This window comes from Alexandromys fortis, unplaced genomic scaffold (assembly GCF_014885135.2).
Source record: "Alexandromys fortis isolate MF-2015 unplaced genomic scaffold, M_Fortis_MF-2015_v1.1 scaffold_21, whole genome shotgun sequence".
NCBI lineage: Eukaryota > Metazoa > Chordata > Mammalia > Rodentia > Cricetidae > Alexandromys > Alexandromys fortis.
The window spans coordinates 11,901,895-11,920,844 of record NW_026067905.1 but is presented as its reverse complement, the minus strand read 5'-3'; the positions used below and the strand labels follow the sequence as shown (position 1 = coordinate 11,920,844).

General features: G+C 36.7%; 1 protein-coding gene across 4 annotated transcripts in view; it reads right to left on the bottom strand.

Moving 5' to 3' along the window:
• The window catches only part of Rasal2 (RAS protein activator like 2), a 287,249-nt gene that overhangs the window by 94,360 nt on the left and 173,939 nt on the right, over nucleotides 1-18,950 (bottom strand). For 3 of the 4 annotated variants that reach the window (XM_050135132.1, XM_050135131.1, XM_050135133.1), the window contains one exon: nucleotides 2,514-2,620. In XM_050135132.1, the coding sequence (XP_049991089.1) occupies nucleotides 2,514-2,620 (107 nt within the window). Of the gene's footprint in view, nucleotides 1-2,513; nucleotides 2,621-3,998; nucleotides 4,124-18,950 lie in introns of all 4 variants that reach the window. The other variant, XM_050135134.1, reaches the window with a different exon arrangement.

Sequence of the window (18,950 nt, the reverse complement as noted above, 5' to 3'; positions counted from 1 at the left end):
TCACCTATTTTCAAGATGTAAAGTATTCTCTAATGATATATAATACACCCAGTTATACTTTAAAAAATAAGAAAACAAATATAATCTCATATTTTTAATGATGTGCAATTATTATCAGAATATCAGTGTCAACTTCTATATACTACATTACTCTCAAATATGACGGGTCCAAGGCTACTAGAACATATTAGCTATTTGTCTTTTTCTTTTAGGGGAGCTGATAAAAAACTGAGTTCTGTTCTGATGGTTAATTTTAGAAAAATGTCTAGGTGAGGGCTTTTGAGTGGTTAATTCTCCTAGAAATAAGTGGCTTTGTGACTGTAATTGTAAGTTAAGGAGTCTTCTTTCCCGCATTATTTCTATGTTTATCAAACAAATACATGGTTTCTAAGTAGTGCTTGGTCTTAAGCACTTCTCTTTCATAATTTTGAAACTTCTATTTACAAATGGTTAGTTTTATTAAGATAACACAAATCAGTTGTGATTTATTATTCAAATAAGCAAAATTACAGTTCTAATTAATTAAACTTTAAAAAGTATGAACCCAAATTGCACACATAATTTAAAGCTATTTTTCATTGTTACCATAATGTAGAGAGCTATTCTCATTTGGGGACTTTAAGAAAGGAAAGTACCATTTCATTTCAGATAGACAATGTAAAAATCCTAAATTAGAACTCAATACAATCATCTGTATCAATGAATTCTCTGTACATGGGTAGTTTTAAGTATAATTAATTGATATATAATATACTCAGTTACACCTTGAAAAAATAGCAAAATGAAAGAATATCTCATTTTTTTCTTAATAATTCAGGATCACTGTTATCACAGTGAATTGTTGTATAATACACCTTAAAGTATGATGATGTCCTTCAGAAGTACTGTGTTAAGGTGTCTGTTGCTATGATAAAACACCATAACCACAAGAAACTTGGATAGCAAAGTTTATTACATCATAGTCCATCACAGAGGGAAATAAGGAGAGGAGCCTGAAGGCAGGAGCTGATGCAGAGTTCATGGAGGGGTGCTGTTTACTGGCTATCTCAATTTGTTTTCTTATACACCCTAGGACCACCAACCCAGACATGACACCACCCATAATGGGTTAGGCTTCCAACATCAATCAATAATCAAGACAGTACTCCACCAACCTGCTTAAAAGTCAATCTTATGGAGGCATTTTCTAAATTAAGATTCCCTCTTCCCAGATATGTTAAGTTGAAAAACAAAACAAACAACCCAGCACAACTACTAATACAAGTTAAGTTATATTGGTTTCTGCTTTGTTTAAAAAAAAAAAAGGAGAGTGAAAGAAATACGCTTTTACTTTTTATTCATAAAAAGTAAAACATATTACCTGTCTCTATAGAATTAAGAAATTTAGTAAGACATTATATCCGATGCTATTAAAGAGTTGCCACATCATGATTACAAGATTAATGAAGCACTCCCTTGCAGGCTATAGAAACCTGTAAAGCTCTGAAAAGTTCTTACAGAAACAGATACTCACAAACTCTACCCACTGTTAATGTAAAAGACGTTAAGTATATTGTTCTTCAGAGTTAAGAGAAATAAAATATCTACTTGTGTTGACTAACACATCTATCATACATCTAAAAAAGGTTCTACTTAGAAGCATCTCAACCTGACAGTATTGGAATAAGAACATACTAGTTTGGCTACATTACGAGGGAAAAGTTTTTTTCCCCCAAATAGAACAGTTTATTTCTATCTTATACTCATAATTGTACTTAGAATAATGACCAATCTATTGAAGCAATTCTCTTTAAATATGCCTTCTATAACACTGCAGACGTTCATATGTTTACAAAACAGGTCCATTTCTTACCCAGTACTCAAAGAGAAGAGGTGACTCAATATCTGAGTCACTTAAGGCTGGCAAGATGGCTCAGTAGGTTATGGCCATGCAAGCCTGATAACCTGAGTTCAATTCCTAGAATCCATATAGAAGTAGAAGAGAACAGACTCCACAAAGCTGTCCTCTGACCTCCACATGTGGATTGTAGTGAATGTGTGCACACACGCACGCATGCACACACACACACACACACAAATAATAAATTTTAAAATAATAAAGTATAAGAAATATGAGTTTTGCAATGAGATCAAAAGGCTGCACCTAGTAGCCAGCTATATGCTCCACTATAGTCCTCCCATCTCAGTATGCTTTTGGCAAACGTTTATATTTATTATAATATCAATATAATTTTAGCTAATAACTAGATTAAAGGACACCTGTAAAGATTTGCACTCTATAATTCAGAAAAATCCAGATTTAAAGTACTTAGTTTTTTTTTAAAAAGTCCACAAGCAAAAATAATATTCCTTAAAATCTAATAGACCTCATACTGGACATGATTCACAGTTAATAGAAATATATCTTTTATCTTCAGTATTGTAATGTAATTCTTAAGGAACAAAATGTTTGATTTACTTTAACTCTGAAAACAAAAGATATATATATATATATATATGAAAGCAACACTTACTGGTACTTTGAAAGGAGAGGTATTCGCAGTGTCCATGGAGTTGGGTTTCTCTGATGTGCTGGTCCCTGAGATGCTCCGTCTGCGGGGGGACCTTTCTGCTGGTACCTCTGGAAAAGTGGAGGAAAGAGAAATATCATGAAGTATCCAAAATTTCAGACTTTCCCTAAACTATAAAATTGGTTTTTTTTCACATAAAAAAGCTGCTTTTTTTTTTAAAGGTCTATTACATTTTAATCTCAATATGCTTTAGGTATCTTTGTGATGTTTAACCTATGGAGACAAAGAAACTTGGTCAGGGTTAAAACTCTATTCTAAGAAACAACTTGTGTTTTCATCTGTGCATGTATAAGAAGTAATTTTTCCAAGTTATAATATGTTTAAGGTTTTCAGGCTCACGTAATAATTATATCCTGTACCATATGGCTCTACTTTTCTATCAGCCATTTAGAAGTTAAGTGAGTCAGAAATTTCTCATATTTTTGCGAACCAGAAATATGAGTGTTGTGCATAATTTGACATGCTTACAAAAAGGTCAAAGTTCGGTTCTGTACAGATGATTCATCAGACTGTAGCAAAAGCTATGAGAAGACTGAAAGGTGCTGCAGGATAAAAGAATGTACATGCCTATGCAGATATAAAAATAGAGCCGCTTCTCCTTGTTCTGGCTATATGACCTTACTCACATCTTCCTCTGAAATCACAGATCTGTTCAAATGACCTAACAAGATTAGGATTCTGCAAATGATGTGATCTCTAATTTAATAGCTATACACCACATGAATATTACATTTTAAAGGTTTCTTTTCATACACATAAATCATATACACATACACACATGCATACGCAGATATTTATGCATATTATACCTTTATCACAACTGCTTCCCATCTCCACTTCAACTGACAGACAGATAAGAATCCAGCTTCTCAGATAACATTAGATAATCTCAACATGGACAAGAAAAAAAAAAAACACATCCTAAAAAAAGTATTCTGTGTTATCTTCCAGATCTTAAAAAATAAAGAGTAACCCGTGACTCCGGAGACTGACATTTTGATTCCTGCTGTTCTGCCTTTAAAAGATAGATGCAGTTTAAACTTCCATTTCTGGCCTCCTGGCCCCTGGGATCCGTGCTACTTCCACTTAAGAGAAAGCATTTTTTTTTCTCGTGCTCCCTCCCTGCCTTGCTCTTCCCCCTCCCTCTCCACAGCTTGCAGAGAGCGAGCGAGAACGAAACACAGGACTGCAGCTATTCATTCAATCAATCGTCTGACTGCACATCCTCATTAGTTACTTTTAGGCTATTAGCAGGCGTCCATCGCCTCCCCTTACTTAGAGAAAATTTCTCTGTATTACACTAATCTGCAGCAGGAAAAAATTACTGACATTTAAATTCGGCTAGTGTTAAAAGGACACCATCTTACACAGACCCAGTAATGCACAGAAATCAATGCTGCCTAAGAAAAGCCAACTGGAAGTGCTTACCCTATCACTGTTTGCATGCTGGATACAGGTCTTCTTTCATCTCCTTGTGGCATCTTGACCATTAAGATATTAGCCAAATTACAATATTCCTAACGACTGAGAAGTTGATACCGCAGCTTATATGCCTGCAGTAGAAGACAGTTCCATGATATTGCCGTATTTTAAATTATGACCAACAACTGTGTCTCAGTTTCTCTCTAACCATCAGTGAATAAATGAGTCTTAATGTACAAAGTCATTTTCAGAATTAGGTGCACGTGACTTCTAACATACATCTCTGAGAGACGGCAGTATAATTAGCTCAGATTCATGGGAATGACGCAAAGGAATTTAAGCAAATCAGCTTGTTGGAGTACACCACACAGCAAGACCTTTAGACTTGAAGACATGACTTTAAGGGTGATGTATCCAAGTCAGGTGATTCTAAAGTTGGGGGACAAGAAAGGCAGAGAGAGGAGCTGGTAAGGCAGAACATCTCCTGTTTTCTCTGGTAATTATCTATAAAGGTTCTGTAACTTCAAATTAAGGTGCAGATATTTTAATCTCTGGATAAATGACAGAGAGACTGAACTGGGAGAAAAGTAAGTTTAATTAGCTAGGATAAGATGATAGAATAAAATAGTTTCCTCGATATGCAATGTTCAGGTTAATGGAAAAACTGAAACTCATTTCTTCACTGTCTTCCAAACATCTAATTTTAGTTTCAGGCTTATGAACTCGTTAAGCAAATATATTTCAATGCTTTAACTGTTTGAAATTGTACTGGCTAAACTGAGTAACTACATTTCAAAATCCAATAACTATGGTTACTTACTATGCTTTTTTATTTCCATATAATAAAAACAAATCGCTCTTATTTAAAAGTTGTTAGCTCCAGAGAGAATAAATTACTCTTAAAGAGATAAAGTAACTCAACCAGTGAAAGGAGTACTTTATAATCCTTATTTTCTCAACCCTCTACAATATAATTTATCTCTTGTTATAGAACAGACCTTTGAATGACCATGTGTTTATTTCTCTCAAGGATTGCTCCCCTAAAGACCAACACTAACTTAGAAAATAGTAGTCTCAACAGGAAACTGATTGGCAGCTTGCTGGATTAGTAAATTACAGGAAGGCCCAAGTGGTTCTTGCTCTGGACCACTAAAGTGAAACCTTTGCTTTACTAGGACAACTGATGGTAGTTAGCTGGGGCTGAAAAACACTGGGGTGCAATCTTTTTTAAAAAAATATTTATTATTTATTATGAATACAATATTGTCTGTGTGTGTGTGTCTGCAGGCCAGAAGAGGGCACCAAACCTTATTACAGATGGTTGTGAGCCACCTGATGTGGTTGCTGGAAATTGAACTCATGGCCTTTGGAAGAGCAGGCAATGCTCTTAACCACTGAGCCATCTCTCCAGCCCCCGGGGTGCAATCTTTTAAAAATTATTTTTTCAGGGTCAGCACACAGAGCTGTGGTTCAGAGGGAGCCAAGGCTGAACTTGACAATGTGTGAGAGTCCTCCACAGGTTTGGGTGGCACGACAGCTGCAGGATGGAAAGTATCATGGGGAGCATCTGTGGGCTGGCATTGTAAGAGGCTAGCAGAGGATACTGGGGAAGGTGCAGCCAGTTGCAGCTGAGACCAGAACTGTAGATGGCAGGACTGTGGGATGACCTTAAGAACAGCAACAGGTGTGGAGGGGATCTGCACCTACAAGAAAAGCTATGTGTGATGTGGATGGTAATGCTGGAGAAGAGGAGCTACCCAAGCCCTTGGGAGCCCAGAAGATCTTGTGTGTGTTCCAGATGTTAGACAATGAACTATTTACACTATTGGATGGATTTTGCCTTGATCTGATTTTACCTGTGACCTGGCTTTTCCCTCTTGGAATAAGAAGTATATAACTTTTTATTGTACAGGAGCTCGGATTTTTAAAGAGCCTGAACTTTTCTTTTCTTTCTTTTTTTTTTTTTTTGGTTTTTCGAGACAGGGTTTCTGGCTTTGGAGCCTGCCCTGGAACTAGCTCTGTAGACCAGGCTGGTCTCGAACTCACAGAAATCCGCCTACTTCTGCCTCCCGAGTGCTGGGATTAAAGGCGTGCGCCACCATTGCCCGGCTAAGAGCCTGAACTTTTATCTTAAACATCCAATGCAAAATGTATCTCTCAATTAGTGATAACAACCAGACATTTTGATGACAAAAAATGATATTACAATACCAAGCCATCATTTATTATGCGTTATTTCAGAGAAATGTTTTTAATGAATTATATCTTCAATCTGGACAATAATCCTTTGGAACTGAAATTATTCTCCCAATTTTACAGACATGGAAACAAGATGTTCTAGTACTCTGCCCATGTCTGCCCAGCAGGCAAGAGGCAAAATGAGGATTAGAACCCACGCAGTCTGCATTTAGAGCCTGTGCTTTTAACCATCAGGCATGCTATCTTGTTCTGTGTGTTTTACATAATAGGCTAAAATGGAGGGGGGGGGACTATAATTACAGGAATTCTAGTTTTCTTATTTGTTTCTAAAAGTAACTCAAAAATTTTTAGCTGTATGTTCACAGTTCTTGGTATTTTAAAGAAAACTAAGGCATACACACTAAAAGTTTACTCTAAACATGACCTATCAAGAAGACTCAATTCTGGAACACAGATGCTGATAAGAATCTCCAAGTCCAAGACACACAGAGCTGAGATACTGAGACAAAGGGGGAGACATATAACTTAATAACAAAATGTAACAGGATAAAAATCCAACAAACAGAAGCCAAGCACTAGAGACTACATAAAGGTGATTTCTTACACACACACACACACACACACACACACACACACACACACACACACACACACAAAGGAAAAAAAGCCTTCTAGAAAATAATATCCCCTTTAACACCCTTTGAAACAGGGTTTCTCTGTGTGACAGCTCTGGCCGTCCTGGAACTTGCTTTGTACACCAGGCTGGCCTTGAACTCACTAAGATCTGTCTGCCTCTGCCTTCCAAGTGCTGGGATGAAAGGTGTCCACCACCAATGTCCTGCCGCCCCTTAACTCTCTTAAAGTAATCTTTGATATATAAAATAAAGGTCTTAGGATTTGCAACGAATAAGCTCTAAATAACAGTGTTATTCAGCCCAAAATGACAATTGTGAGCATTTCAATCTCGTTATGTTTCTAATCTCACGGTTTTAGTGAGCTGTATTTGCTGTCATCTTTTCAGATGTCTATAGACAGGCCTTAAGACCTTTTCTGTCCTACCCCCTCTTTGTTGTTGTTTTTTCACTTTTTTTCTTACAAAGGCAAGATGCTGTTATATAGCATAAGCTCATTTCAAACTCTCAGAATTCTGTCACCCTCTGAGTGCTGCAATTACAGGTGTGTGACATTGCACCTGTCCTGTCTTAGGTTTCCTGACACTGATTTAATAATACGTTTTCTTACTAATAAGCTTTAGAGTAATGTGCATTACCTTATTTAAGTATATGTTCTAAGGTATATACACTGTGTAAAACTGGCTCAGTAATATAACTGGAGGTACATGCTTAGATTCACTGAAACAATAATTTCAGTATTCAGTAATAATTTTAAAAATGATTTAGACTTTGATTATGCCAAGGCATTTTAAGAACAGCTTAGTTTCCCCTTCACACATAACCGCCATTAATAGAATCAGTGTACTGAAAAGAGAAAACCCCAGCTATTAGGGAGGCTGAAGCAGGACGATCATTTCAGCCTAGTCTGAGGCCAATCTAGGCTACAGAGAGAGATCATCCTCCCATAAAAAAAAGGAGAAAGGGGCACAGGGAAGAGAAGTGGTGGTGAAGGGAAGAAAGGAGAGGAGAGAGAATATGAATACCAATGTATAGACCTTTAAATGTAAATATGCCTCTGAGAATAAAATGTACATACAACAGGGTGTAACACCAAAGCTATGATGCCAAGCAACAGTAATTAGTGAAGGTAACAGAAATGGAAGACCATGATGTTGGTTTATTCCTCTTTTGCATTCAGTCAATATCAAGTCTATCTCTGAAATGGCTATCAGCTTCATTTTAGCCATCGTTAACATCCTATTCTAGGGCTTTTTATTCTTTGTAATTTTGACAGGGATTTCCTACTGAATCTTACCCACTCAGTTTCTGACTACTTAATGTTATCCTGTGCACAATTATAAGATTAATCTCCCCCCAAACACTGCTTTATTTGATGAAATTACTTTTCTACTGATCTTTACACAATCAGGCATTTAAGGAGGAGGTGAAATCAAGCTGGCCTTCTTTACACAGTCCTTCTCTTTATCAATGATTTGTACGAGTCTGACAATCTGTGGAGACTGGCCACACTCCTTCCCTGGTAACTGTCCTTAGAAGTGTTCTCCCACTTATCAAATTGTGGATGACCACCAGCTACTTCTATAAAGCTAGACCTACATACTTCACATGCCTCTCTGTGAATTCATACTGCTTGAGTGTATGTTCTTGAGTTTACCCCACCGAACTAAAATTATCACTGACTACACCAGTGTTCTACAGCCACGGTCTTACACCAGCAGAATTAACTAATGGTCTGCTCTCCACTTCAAACAAAGTAAGTGGTCATCTCAGTTTTAAGTATTTCTTACAACTGTTTTTATAAACCTTTTTCACCCATAATTTCTTCTATTAAATAGAATAAGAGATGATAAAGAAGTAACTTTTAAATAAACAACTAAAAATAGTTAAGTATACTGAGTTTGGACACCCTTGAAGCTCTTTAAAAGACATGTATTTATAATTAAGATTTTATTCAGCTGAATCATAAAGGATGCCATCTTACTATATGAATAAATGGTAAATATTCAGCATTCTTTATGGAATTAACTTTATATTTAACACATTTTAGTTTCCTTATTTTGAAAAGAAATTGATTCTACCATCTTGACAAGTTTAATAGTCAGCCTTAATGTTCATTAGCTTGAATGATCAGTTATAATTGAGTCTTTGATGAATAAGCTTCATGAAGGTTAGGTATAAAAGGTTAGGTATATTTGAAGGCTTTGCTATCTATACATCACTCATTTAAAAATTTATAAAATCCAAAATTTTATTAAGTAGACTAAATATAGTCATGTTTAATTTTTGATATTTTATTATTTAAGTTTATTTTCTTTAAATATCTACCCAATTTTTGAAATTTTAGTTTTATAATTGCTCATTCCATTAGGAACTTCTTTGAAAGAACACCTTCTGTTCCCACTCCTCCCTTCCTCAATAAATTCCCTAAACAAAAAAAGTAATATTCAAAAAGAAATCCACAGGAACCAACAACCTATGAGATAACAATATTATTCAACTGCTATGTTTAGGTTTTAGCAAAGTTCACAGGGATTATGGGCTGTTTATATTTTGTTTACATTTTCAAATATATTCTTGTAAAGACTTTTATGATAGTCTCCAGTTTAAAAAAAATACTTTGTTTCTTCTAGGTAGTGGTGGTGCACTCTTTCCATCCCAGCAGTTGGGAGGCAGAGCTAAGCAGATCTCTGTGAATTCTAGGCCAGCATGGTCTACAAAGCAAGTTAGAGGACAGCCAGGGCTGTTATACAAAGATAACCTGTCTTGATAAATCAAAATAAAGCCGGGTGATGGTGGTGCATGCCTTTAATTCTAGCACTCAGGAGGAAGAGGCAGGCGGATCTCTGAGTGTTCGAGGCCAGCCTGGTCTACAAGAGCTAATTACCAGGACAGGCTCCAAAGCTATATAGAGAAACCCTGTCTCAAAAACAAACAAACAAACAAACAAACAAACAAACCTGTCTTTCATTCTGTGTGTGTCTGTGTATGAGTACACAGTACCTGAGTGTAGTGCTCACTGAGGACAGGGATGTCACATCCCCTGGAGCTGAAATTATAGATGACTGTGAGCCACTAGGTACAGGTGCTGTAACTTTGACTGGGTACTCTGAGAGCTAAATATAACTCAGAAAACAATAGCACACAACTCTTTTTGTTCTTAACCACAGAGCATCTCTCTAGCCCAGAGTCTCCAACTTTTAAGTCTTTAATTTTCTGTAATTATTTCCTTCTACCATATTAACAGTTTGTTTGTGTTTTCTATTTTGATCAAATCTTGTGATTTGATGCTACTTTCTTTAGATTTTTAAGGCAACAATTCATGGCTTTATGAATTCTATCTTATTTATTTATACTTTCTAGTTCTTTATCTGTCTCATCTTCATTATATATATATATATATTTTAAACTATCTTTGATGCTATTTATCCTTTCTCTAAATTAGTGAATTAAATACTTAGCTCACTAATTTTTAAACTTTTTTTTCAGTATAATAGACTGTTACAACTGGCTATAACAATAGGCTGAACTTACAACCTCAGCAAAATCCCACTGGTTTTGTTTTGTTTGGTTGTTTGCATCGTCATCATCATCATCATCATCATCATTGTTGTTGTTATTATTATTTTGAAATAGTTTCAATATGTAACCAGTCTGGCTTCAAATTTGTCATCTTTTTGCCTCAGACTACAGAATGCTGAGATTATAGGAAAAATGAGAAGGGAAAATAGAGTATCCTAAAATGAGAAGGGAAAATAGAGTATCCTATCTGAAAAGAGCAATTTCAACAATTTTAGGACAACATTTGTTTATATCTTCAATGATATTCTGAGACAGTGCTGTACTTCAGTATGGTTAACAATTAACCCCATCTTGTTGGAATCAGAGAGTATTAAATATTACATTATACACATAATACACAGACACACAACTAACTGTAAACACAACTGGGTGTGACAAATGCCCCAAACTTAGAACAAGAATTGTCATCTCAGGCCAGGCGTGATGGTGCATGCCTTAATCCCAGTAGTCGGGAGGCAGAGGCAGTAGGATCTCTGTGTCTCTGTGAGTTCGAGACTAGCTTTGTCTATCAGAGACAGTTTCAGGACAGGCACCAAGTACCAAACCTACACAGAGAAACCCTGTCTCGAAAAACCGAAAACAAAAAACAAAACAAAACAAACCCCAAAAAACGACAACAAAGAATTGTCATCTCCTCATTTCTCTCATTTTCTGTTGTTGGATCTCTGCATGCATTATTCATTTCTGGTTTCTCTCACCACGAGATTAACCCCTTGCTTTAATTACACCCTCGATCATAAGCCCACAAAAGATGTTATTCTCTCAGTTACTCTTCTCTATTGGGAATGCAATGACTTGCTCTCCCGTCTACCAAAAACTCTGTACAAGCTCCCATTTAAAAATATTTAGTGTGTGCAGCTGTTCTGCCTACATGTATGTATGTGCACCGCATGCATGCAGTACCTGCAGAGGACAGAAGGGTACATCAGAACCCTTTGACTAGTAGATGACTGTAAGCTGCCATGTGGGTGCTGGTAACCAAACCCGAGTCCTTTAAAAGAACAGCAAATGCTCTTAACCACCAAGTCATCTTTCCAGCTTTGTGTGCTTCCTTTCTATCACAGATATCTTCAGAAAGGAGTTGGGCAGTGGTGGCACAAACCTTTATTTCCAATACTTGGGAGGTAGAGGCAGGCAGATCTTTGTGAGTTTGAGGACAGCCTGGTCTACAGAGTGAGTTCCAGGACAGGTTCTAAAGCTATACAGAAAAACCGTTTCTCAAAAAAAAACCAAAACAAACAAACAAACAAACAAACAAACAGACAAAACGAAATGAAACAGTAATGGAAAGAAGCTTAACTTACAGTTTTCACAGTATTACTACCAACTACCTGTAGCAATATTAGAAGATACGATATGTCTTAACTTGAAGTTGTCAAATCCAGTGGTCTTCCCTGGTGTTTCTTTGGCATTGACAATCACTGTCACTCCTGGCCACACTGCTGGCCTTTCCTCCCTTTGCTCAGTAGTACCACATCATCCTGGCTCCCTCCTAGGTTTACGGTCATCTACTCTGTATCTTCTCTTCTTCCCCACCTATCACTAAGCCAGTGTTCTTCAAAGTTACTACCATCCCTCTATGTTTCCTATTTGTCTCCTCTCGTCAGTCTGTCAACAGTAGGTACCACTGTAGATGTTTTTGAATGCCCATCATCTTCCTTCTGTAGGCAAATCTTGATTTTACCTATTAGACAATTTTCAATAATCAGATATATGTTTGCTCAGATGTGTACTTATCATGACACATTATTTGTGTTTTAATGAATAAACTTTGCCTGAAGATCAGAGGGCAAAGCAGCCATGCTAGTCAGCCATACAGACCAGGGAGTAGTGGCACACCTTTAATCACAGGACTTGGGAGACAGAGGCCGACTAATCCCTGTGAGTTAAAGCCACCCTGGGCTACACAAAATTGAATCTGTCTAAAAAAGAAATAGAGCTCACAAAAGGTGATCCCAGCACTTAGGATCCCACAGCTTTAATCCCAGCACTAGGGAGGTGGAGACAGGAGTGATATGGCTGGGCTGAGAGAGGAATATAAATGGGAACAGACAGGAACTCAGTGGAGTGAGAAGTGTGGAGTCTTCAGGATTCCTGGACACAGGATCTTGCCCATTTTCAGTAGAGGTTAAGACCCAGTTGTTGGCTGCTTTGTCTTCTTGATCTTCAGGTTGAACCCCAATCAATATTTGTCTCCAAGATTTTATTATTTGTGCTACATGTACCACCTATCTGAAACTCAACACAAAAGTCCTCATCTCTTACACACTGGCTCCTTTCTCAACTTGATCTCTGTTAACAGTACCATTCTCCTTCCAAATTCAAAACCTGACTCATTTTAGTCTCCTAATTTTCCATTAACTGTGCCAACATAATCTTTTAATATCTTTCCACCTTTTAATTCTCCGTTTTTAACTCAAGATATGCAAAAATTCACTTGCTTTTAAGAGTTTCCGAGTTGATGGGAAGATAGGTGATTCAGTCTACTTTCCACAGGCATTTACAGGCAGGTAAGATAGTTTAGCAGGTAAAGGCACTCACTGTGTTAAGCTTGAGTTTGAATACTAGAGTCAGCTTTTAAAAAGCCAAAAAGTCAGATGCAGTATTATAAGTGTATAACCCCAGCACTCCACAGGAAAGGATGAATTCCTGAACTTCCTCTGCCTCTAGATGTAGGAATGTGTGTACATATGCACATGCATCCTACACTAATAACATATTTTAAAAGTCCTACTAGGGGCTTTTGTAATTTACTTCTTTAAAAAGTTGATTACAAATATATTAGATTTATTAGACTTACTCATTTTATGTGTGTTTTGCCTGCATGTATGTCTGTGTACCATGTGTGTACTTGATGCCTATAGAGGTCAGAAAAGGACATATCAGATCCCCTGAGACTGAAGTTATATACAGATGGTTGTGAACCACCATATGAACACTGGAAATTGAACCCAGGTTCTTTGCAAGAACAAGTGCTCTTAACTGCTGAGTCATCTTTTCAGTCCCTTATAACCTACTTTTAATGATAAATAATCAAAACAATAATATAATAAAGAGGGCTGAGAACAGGAACCCTTATTTTACATCTGACTTACTGTAAAAGTATTCAAACTGGCCTAACTGCTTTTGGTCTTTTCCTTCCTAATACTAGTTTTAGACTTATATCTTCTTAAAAGTTTCATGGTAGTACACACATCCAGTTCCATCATTTGGGAAAGAAGGGCAGGAAGATCAAGAGTTTAAAGCATAGGGTACAGGAGATCCTATTTGAAAAACATATTTTGAATGTACATTTCTTGGTCAAATATTTTTAACTTCCCATCAGCTTTCAGGATAAAACTCTCATTCAGTCATTAATTATCCTATCATGTAAAGTTTTACAGTAAGCACTAAATACTCTTCATTATCTTTCATTACTTCTCTATATAAACCCCATTCCTTTTAAGTCAGTTTATTGACTGGACTTGAAAACAATTTAATATTCTGTATGACAGTTTTCATACAAGAAAACCTACTGTTTTAATAAATACCCATTTGATCCTTTTGAGATTCATATTAAATCCTCTCAGTTCAGCATTCATAATAAAAAAATGAGTTCTCCTCCCTTCAAATGCCCAAAGCAATTTTCACCTTAATAAATAATTTCACAATTAGGTACTTTTTTTTTTGTTGTTGTTTAGGCTGTAGTTGTCTTGATTTATCATTGAATTGTTCTAATTTAACTTGTTCACAATTTATATTTTCTCTCTAGCCAGAATCTATGCTTTTCCAGCAGTTTTATCTTATACTTCTTTGTGTCTAAAGGCAGCACCTAACAGTGTCTTAAACACTATTTCTTTGAGCTCTGCTCCAGGAGAAACAGAGCATATACAGTGGCAAGAAAGGAAAGCACCTGCCCGAAATATGGAAAGTCAATGGGTTTAGTAGGCAGAGAGATTTTAAAGTCCCACTGAAATGAACAGTGGAATGTCGGGGGAAATGCCAAAGTTTCACAGCAGGGATCTTTGATAGGTGCTATGAAAATCATGGATGTTTTGAGTAAAAATAATGAACGGGTATAGTTATGAAGTTTCATCAATGCAGTAGTTTGTCAAATTAACAAACACACCTGAACATTACTGCCTAGAAATGATACACTAGAGTCTAATCAGCACAAAGAACTTCTCTTGAATCTTTTCTAGACAGAAATTTGATTTAAAATCCCCAGGAAAGAAATCATAGTTTGACAGGCTTTCTGACAGAAAAATCTTGATTTCTTTCATACTATATTAACATAAAGCTTACTGAATTATTTAATTTTTCCTTGGCATCCTCCTTGGGCATAGTATGTTTTCATGAGTGGCAACTAAGTTAGCAAATGACAAAGGTTTTGTTTAAACCATAATTCAGTACAATCTAACCCTGAGAATTTTCCTGGTTCTTCTGAAGAGTTCAGTAAATTCTTTATTACTCACAGATGGAGATGACTGTAATTGACAGTCAGGAAAGAGCTTCAATCCTGAAGATAAGATTTATTAACTGTATGTGGTGCCTCATACCTATAATCTTGCCTTTGGGAAATTGAAGGAGGATTCTGTTAATTAGAGGCCAACCTGAGCTACACAGTAAGTTCCAAGCCAGCCTACTACAGAATAAGTCCCTATCTCAAAATACCAAACCAACTCTCACCCCCAAGATTTCCTTACATCCAGGGCTTAGCACTGCAGAGCAAAGCATGGAACTCACAGTAGTCTACTCACTCAGCAATTAAACTTTTCTACAGCATTCAAGCCAAATGTACATGCTGAACATTCCTTTCATAAGCAGAGGTGGAGAACTGAAAATTGTCTATGCAGACACCAGTACAACTATGTACAAAGATTTGCAGTTACCTAAGTAAGTTGTATTATCCTTGTCTTATCACCTCTACTTGTGGGTGAACATAAATTACAAAAAAACAACTCCCTTAATCAAAGGACAGAAGCTAAGGTGGGCAAGGATACTACTGTAGTGTTTTATTTACACATCTTATTTAACCAAATTCTTTTTGGGTATAGTAAGATAAAGACAAAGAAAAGAAAGAAGAGAGAGGAAGGAAGTGGAAGAGAGGAAGTGGGAGGGAGGGAAGAAAGAGAGTGACCAACCTAGACCCCAGGTTTGATAATTAGAATTTATAAATACATTTATAAATGTATTCAACAGCAAGGAAACAATGTTTAAAACTGTCTGTGCTTTCTTTTCCTGTGATGCAGTAGGTTACATTTTGTTAGTTTTACTGAAGGATATCCGTATTTACTTCCGTGAACTTACGTTTCCCTACAGGTATGTGTATTTATTGGGGCAGGAGAGCAGGAAACAAGTAGAATGAGACCAGACTCCAAAGACACCAAAACTTAGAAGGTCTACAGTTTTTATGGTTATACAATTACCCAACATAATGAGGCCATGATAAACAGAGTAGGACTAACATAGAAGTATATCTACCTGAGTATAGAACTAGAAAAAACTGGATTAGGAGAACCCCTTTATATCTCAACCGCAGGAAAAAAAGGAATCAGCTATAGAAGGCTAAGGTTGGAAACCAAACTGAATTTAATAAAACAAAGGAAACTCATGCTAACTATGACAGATGTTTAAGCAGTGGCAGAGGTATCTTTGACACTAGCAGAAGACTACTCATAAGTCTTAAGATAATAGTCTTAAGGAATTAATTAGAAGACTGCAAGGATTTCATTCACTTAAAATAAAGGTATGCCAATATGTACACAAATGTATGATGAATAAAATTAATAAAAACAATACATTTGAAGACAATAATTAATAAACAGAAGTACTCACATAGGAACGTAAAGCTGTTCTATCAAAGTAAGGTTATGATTGTATTTATAACCTAACTTTCCTAGATATTTATATCTACAACTCTAAGGTCCATAATTGGCACTTAGAAATTTATTAAAAGCATCTGTAAATACGGAGTTAAAGTAATTTATGGTCCATATGCCCAATTTTAAATGCTCAGAAGAAATCCTTTATGATCACTACAGATACACTTTGCACAAAAGCTACCTTTTTGTTTTCCACGAACACAAAGCATCTCCCTCACTCTCACTCGGCAAGTCTCACTGGCAATGTACTGAGAGTAGTGTAAATTACTAGTATATTTTGGCTACCAGAAGTTATCTACATGCCATGAACAACTGGCCAGATGACACAGTAAGCTCTGTATGGCGCTAGCACTCTTTGTTAAAGCAAAGCAAACTGCCCCTTATTTCTCACCCAGTGTGGGCATTATGTCTACAGACAGCAAAAATAAAAAACAAACAAACAATAAAAAAACTTTGAAATACACACAACTTAAACACATTTTTCTAGTTCTTCTTTAAAAAAAAAAAACACAAAGTCAGATTTGCAAAATTTTGAGTGTTATTCCCCAAACTGCAAAAAGTTTGGACAACAAAGGGTTACAAGAACAAGAAAGCCCTACCTTACCTAGAAATGACAGAAGGCTCTTCTCCTCTTCGGTGCTACTATCCAACCACTCGGCCACATCACCAGGGGAAAGGAGACTCATCCTCCAGCCAGAAAACTTTTCCATACAGAGTACAATTACTGAATGAGGAAGCAGCAAAAGAGGGATACAGAGACTAAATTCTCGGGGGCGGGGGGTGGTCCAATACTGAAATTGCAAGCTAAGCTATAACGATGAAGAAAATGTGATCCTCCTTCCACTCTGAATTCTGTCTCTGTAACATCAATCTAACACAACACTGGGGTGGGAGGATGAGGGGAAGAGAGAGGGTTAAAAGAGGGTGGTAGAGAAAGGAAAGAGAGATTTGTTCTCTGACTCTTTTTGTTAAGCTTTAGCCTGAAAGAGAATGCCAGAATAAAACTGAATAATGATGTGTGTTTAGTGACAGGAGAAGCATGAGGAAATAAAGAATAGATACTCAAACAAAACAAAACAAAAAAAGGGGGAGGGGGTCCTACACTGGAAGCAGCTTCGATAACCAGACAGCGCAATAGCTAAGCAGCTAGGTAAAGCACACATCAACAAAAACAAAGATGCAAGAATAAACTCAGTATTTTGTTTTGTTCTGAGGAGAAAGGTTTTCAAATTTCCTTTCAGTCAGAACTGCAGCTCCCTAGCCTTTCCTGCCTTAGCTGTTTCAGCAGCATCCCAGCCCCCTTCAGGAGGATTTCCTGTGAGCAAAGGCAGGTTGATAAATCCGTGAATAGGAAGCTCTCATCTCTCCTTTTCTTCTCCTCCTGCATTCCTCCCCCCACTTCGCATGGCGACTGCATTGATCGACAATAATGGAATCTGCAACAGACTGCCAACAGCAACATTAAGGATATTACAAGTCCACTTCATAAGAATTCGAGCTGGTGGTCGGAACTTGGGGGCAATTCTGGGATTCTAGTCAATAGCTCTTTCTTTGGAAGAAAGAAAGGGTGCGTGCGTGCGTGTGTGTGTGTGTGTGTGTGTGTGTGTGTGTGTGTGTGTGTAAAAACCAAACTGACCCGCTGAGAGTCAGCTGAAATCAACTCCTAGATTATGCATCTACATTTTCATTTTAAGTCTCCTATTATTGTACACTATCTGTTTACATAATGGTTTTCCCCATTAAATCTCATGCCTTTAGAAAGCAAAACCTATTCTAATTAAAAAATTATCTAGCATATGGATGTCATGATATCTACTAAAAGATATATAACTGAAAATGAGATTATAATTTCTGTGTAAAAGATATTAAATAATCTAACATATTCCTAATTGAAAGTTCCCAGACAGTTAAAATAAAACTTACTTATTTATATATTACTTACTTATTTATATATTATTTATTTGTAAGAAATGTGTAGAGTTATAGAGTTATAGTATCAGCAAAACAATCCAGCTCTATCAACCTTTTCTGCAAACTGAGTGAATAAGAGACTACGTCAATACATAAAGCATTATGCTGGTTTCCCTTGAGAAGTCATATCTTAGCACTAATTCGTCCTTGTTATATACATCCTCCTTAAATATAAGGCAATAAAATTTACCCCTCAGATAATGTTACTCACTATTATCACTTACTCACTATTTTTTCCTCACAGTTGCCCAGATTTACATGTTTAGATTCATACTACATTAGTGATAATACATGCCAAGCAATATCTTAAGCCCTGACATAGAGACAGCTGCAAACAAGAAAGTCAAAATCTCTAGCCCTACTGGGCTTAGAGTATATAGGAAAGTAGTAAATAATGGGCAAGATTAAAGGGTAAGGTACATACTATTTTTGATAGTAAATAGCACAAAGAAGGCAAGATGTGTAAGTTTAAAGCAGGTAATTAGTCAACCTCACCAAGGAGTGACTATAAGGTGAAAGTGGTGGGGCTCAGGCAGAAGGAAGGACCCATCAAAGCTCAGAATCAGGAAGAGCTAGATGGAAAGAGGTGATTGGGTCCACAAAGTAACTGCAACCTTCACCAGGTAAAATTGCAAGGTCTTTGGCACTTTGCCTTAAAGTGAAAACTGGGGGAGTGAGAGGATGCATAGGATTATTTTTGTTTTGTTGTG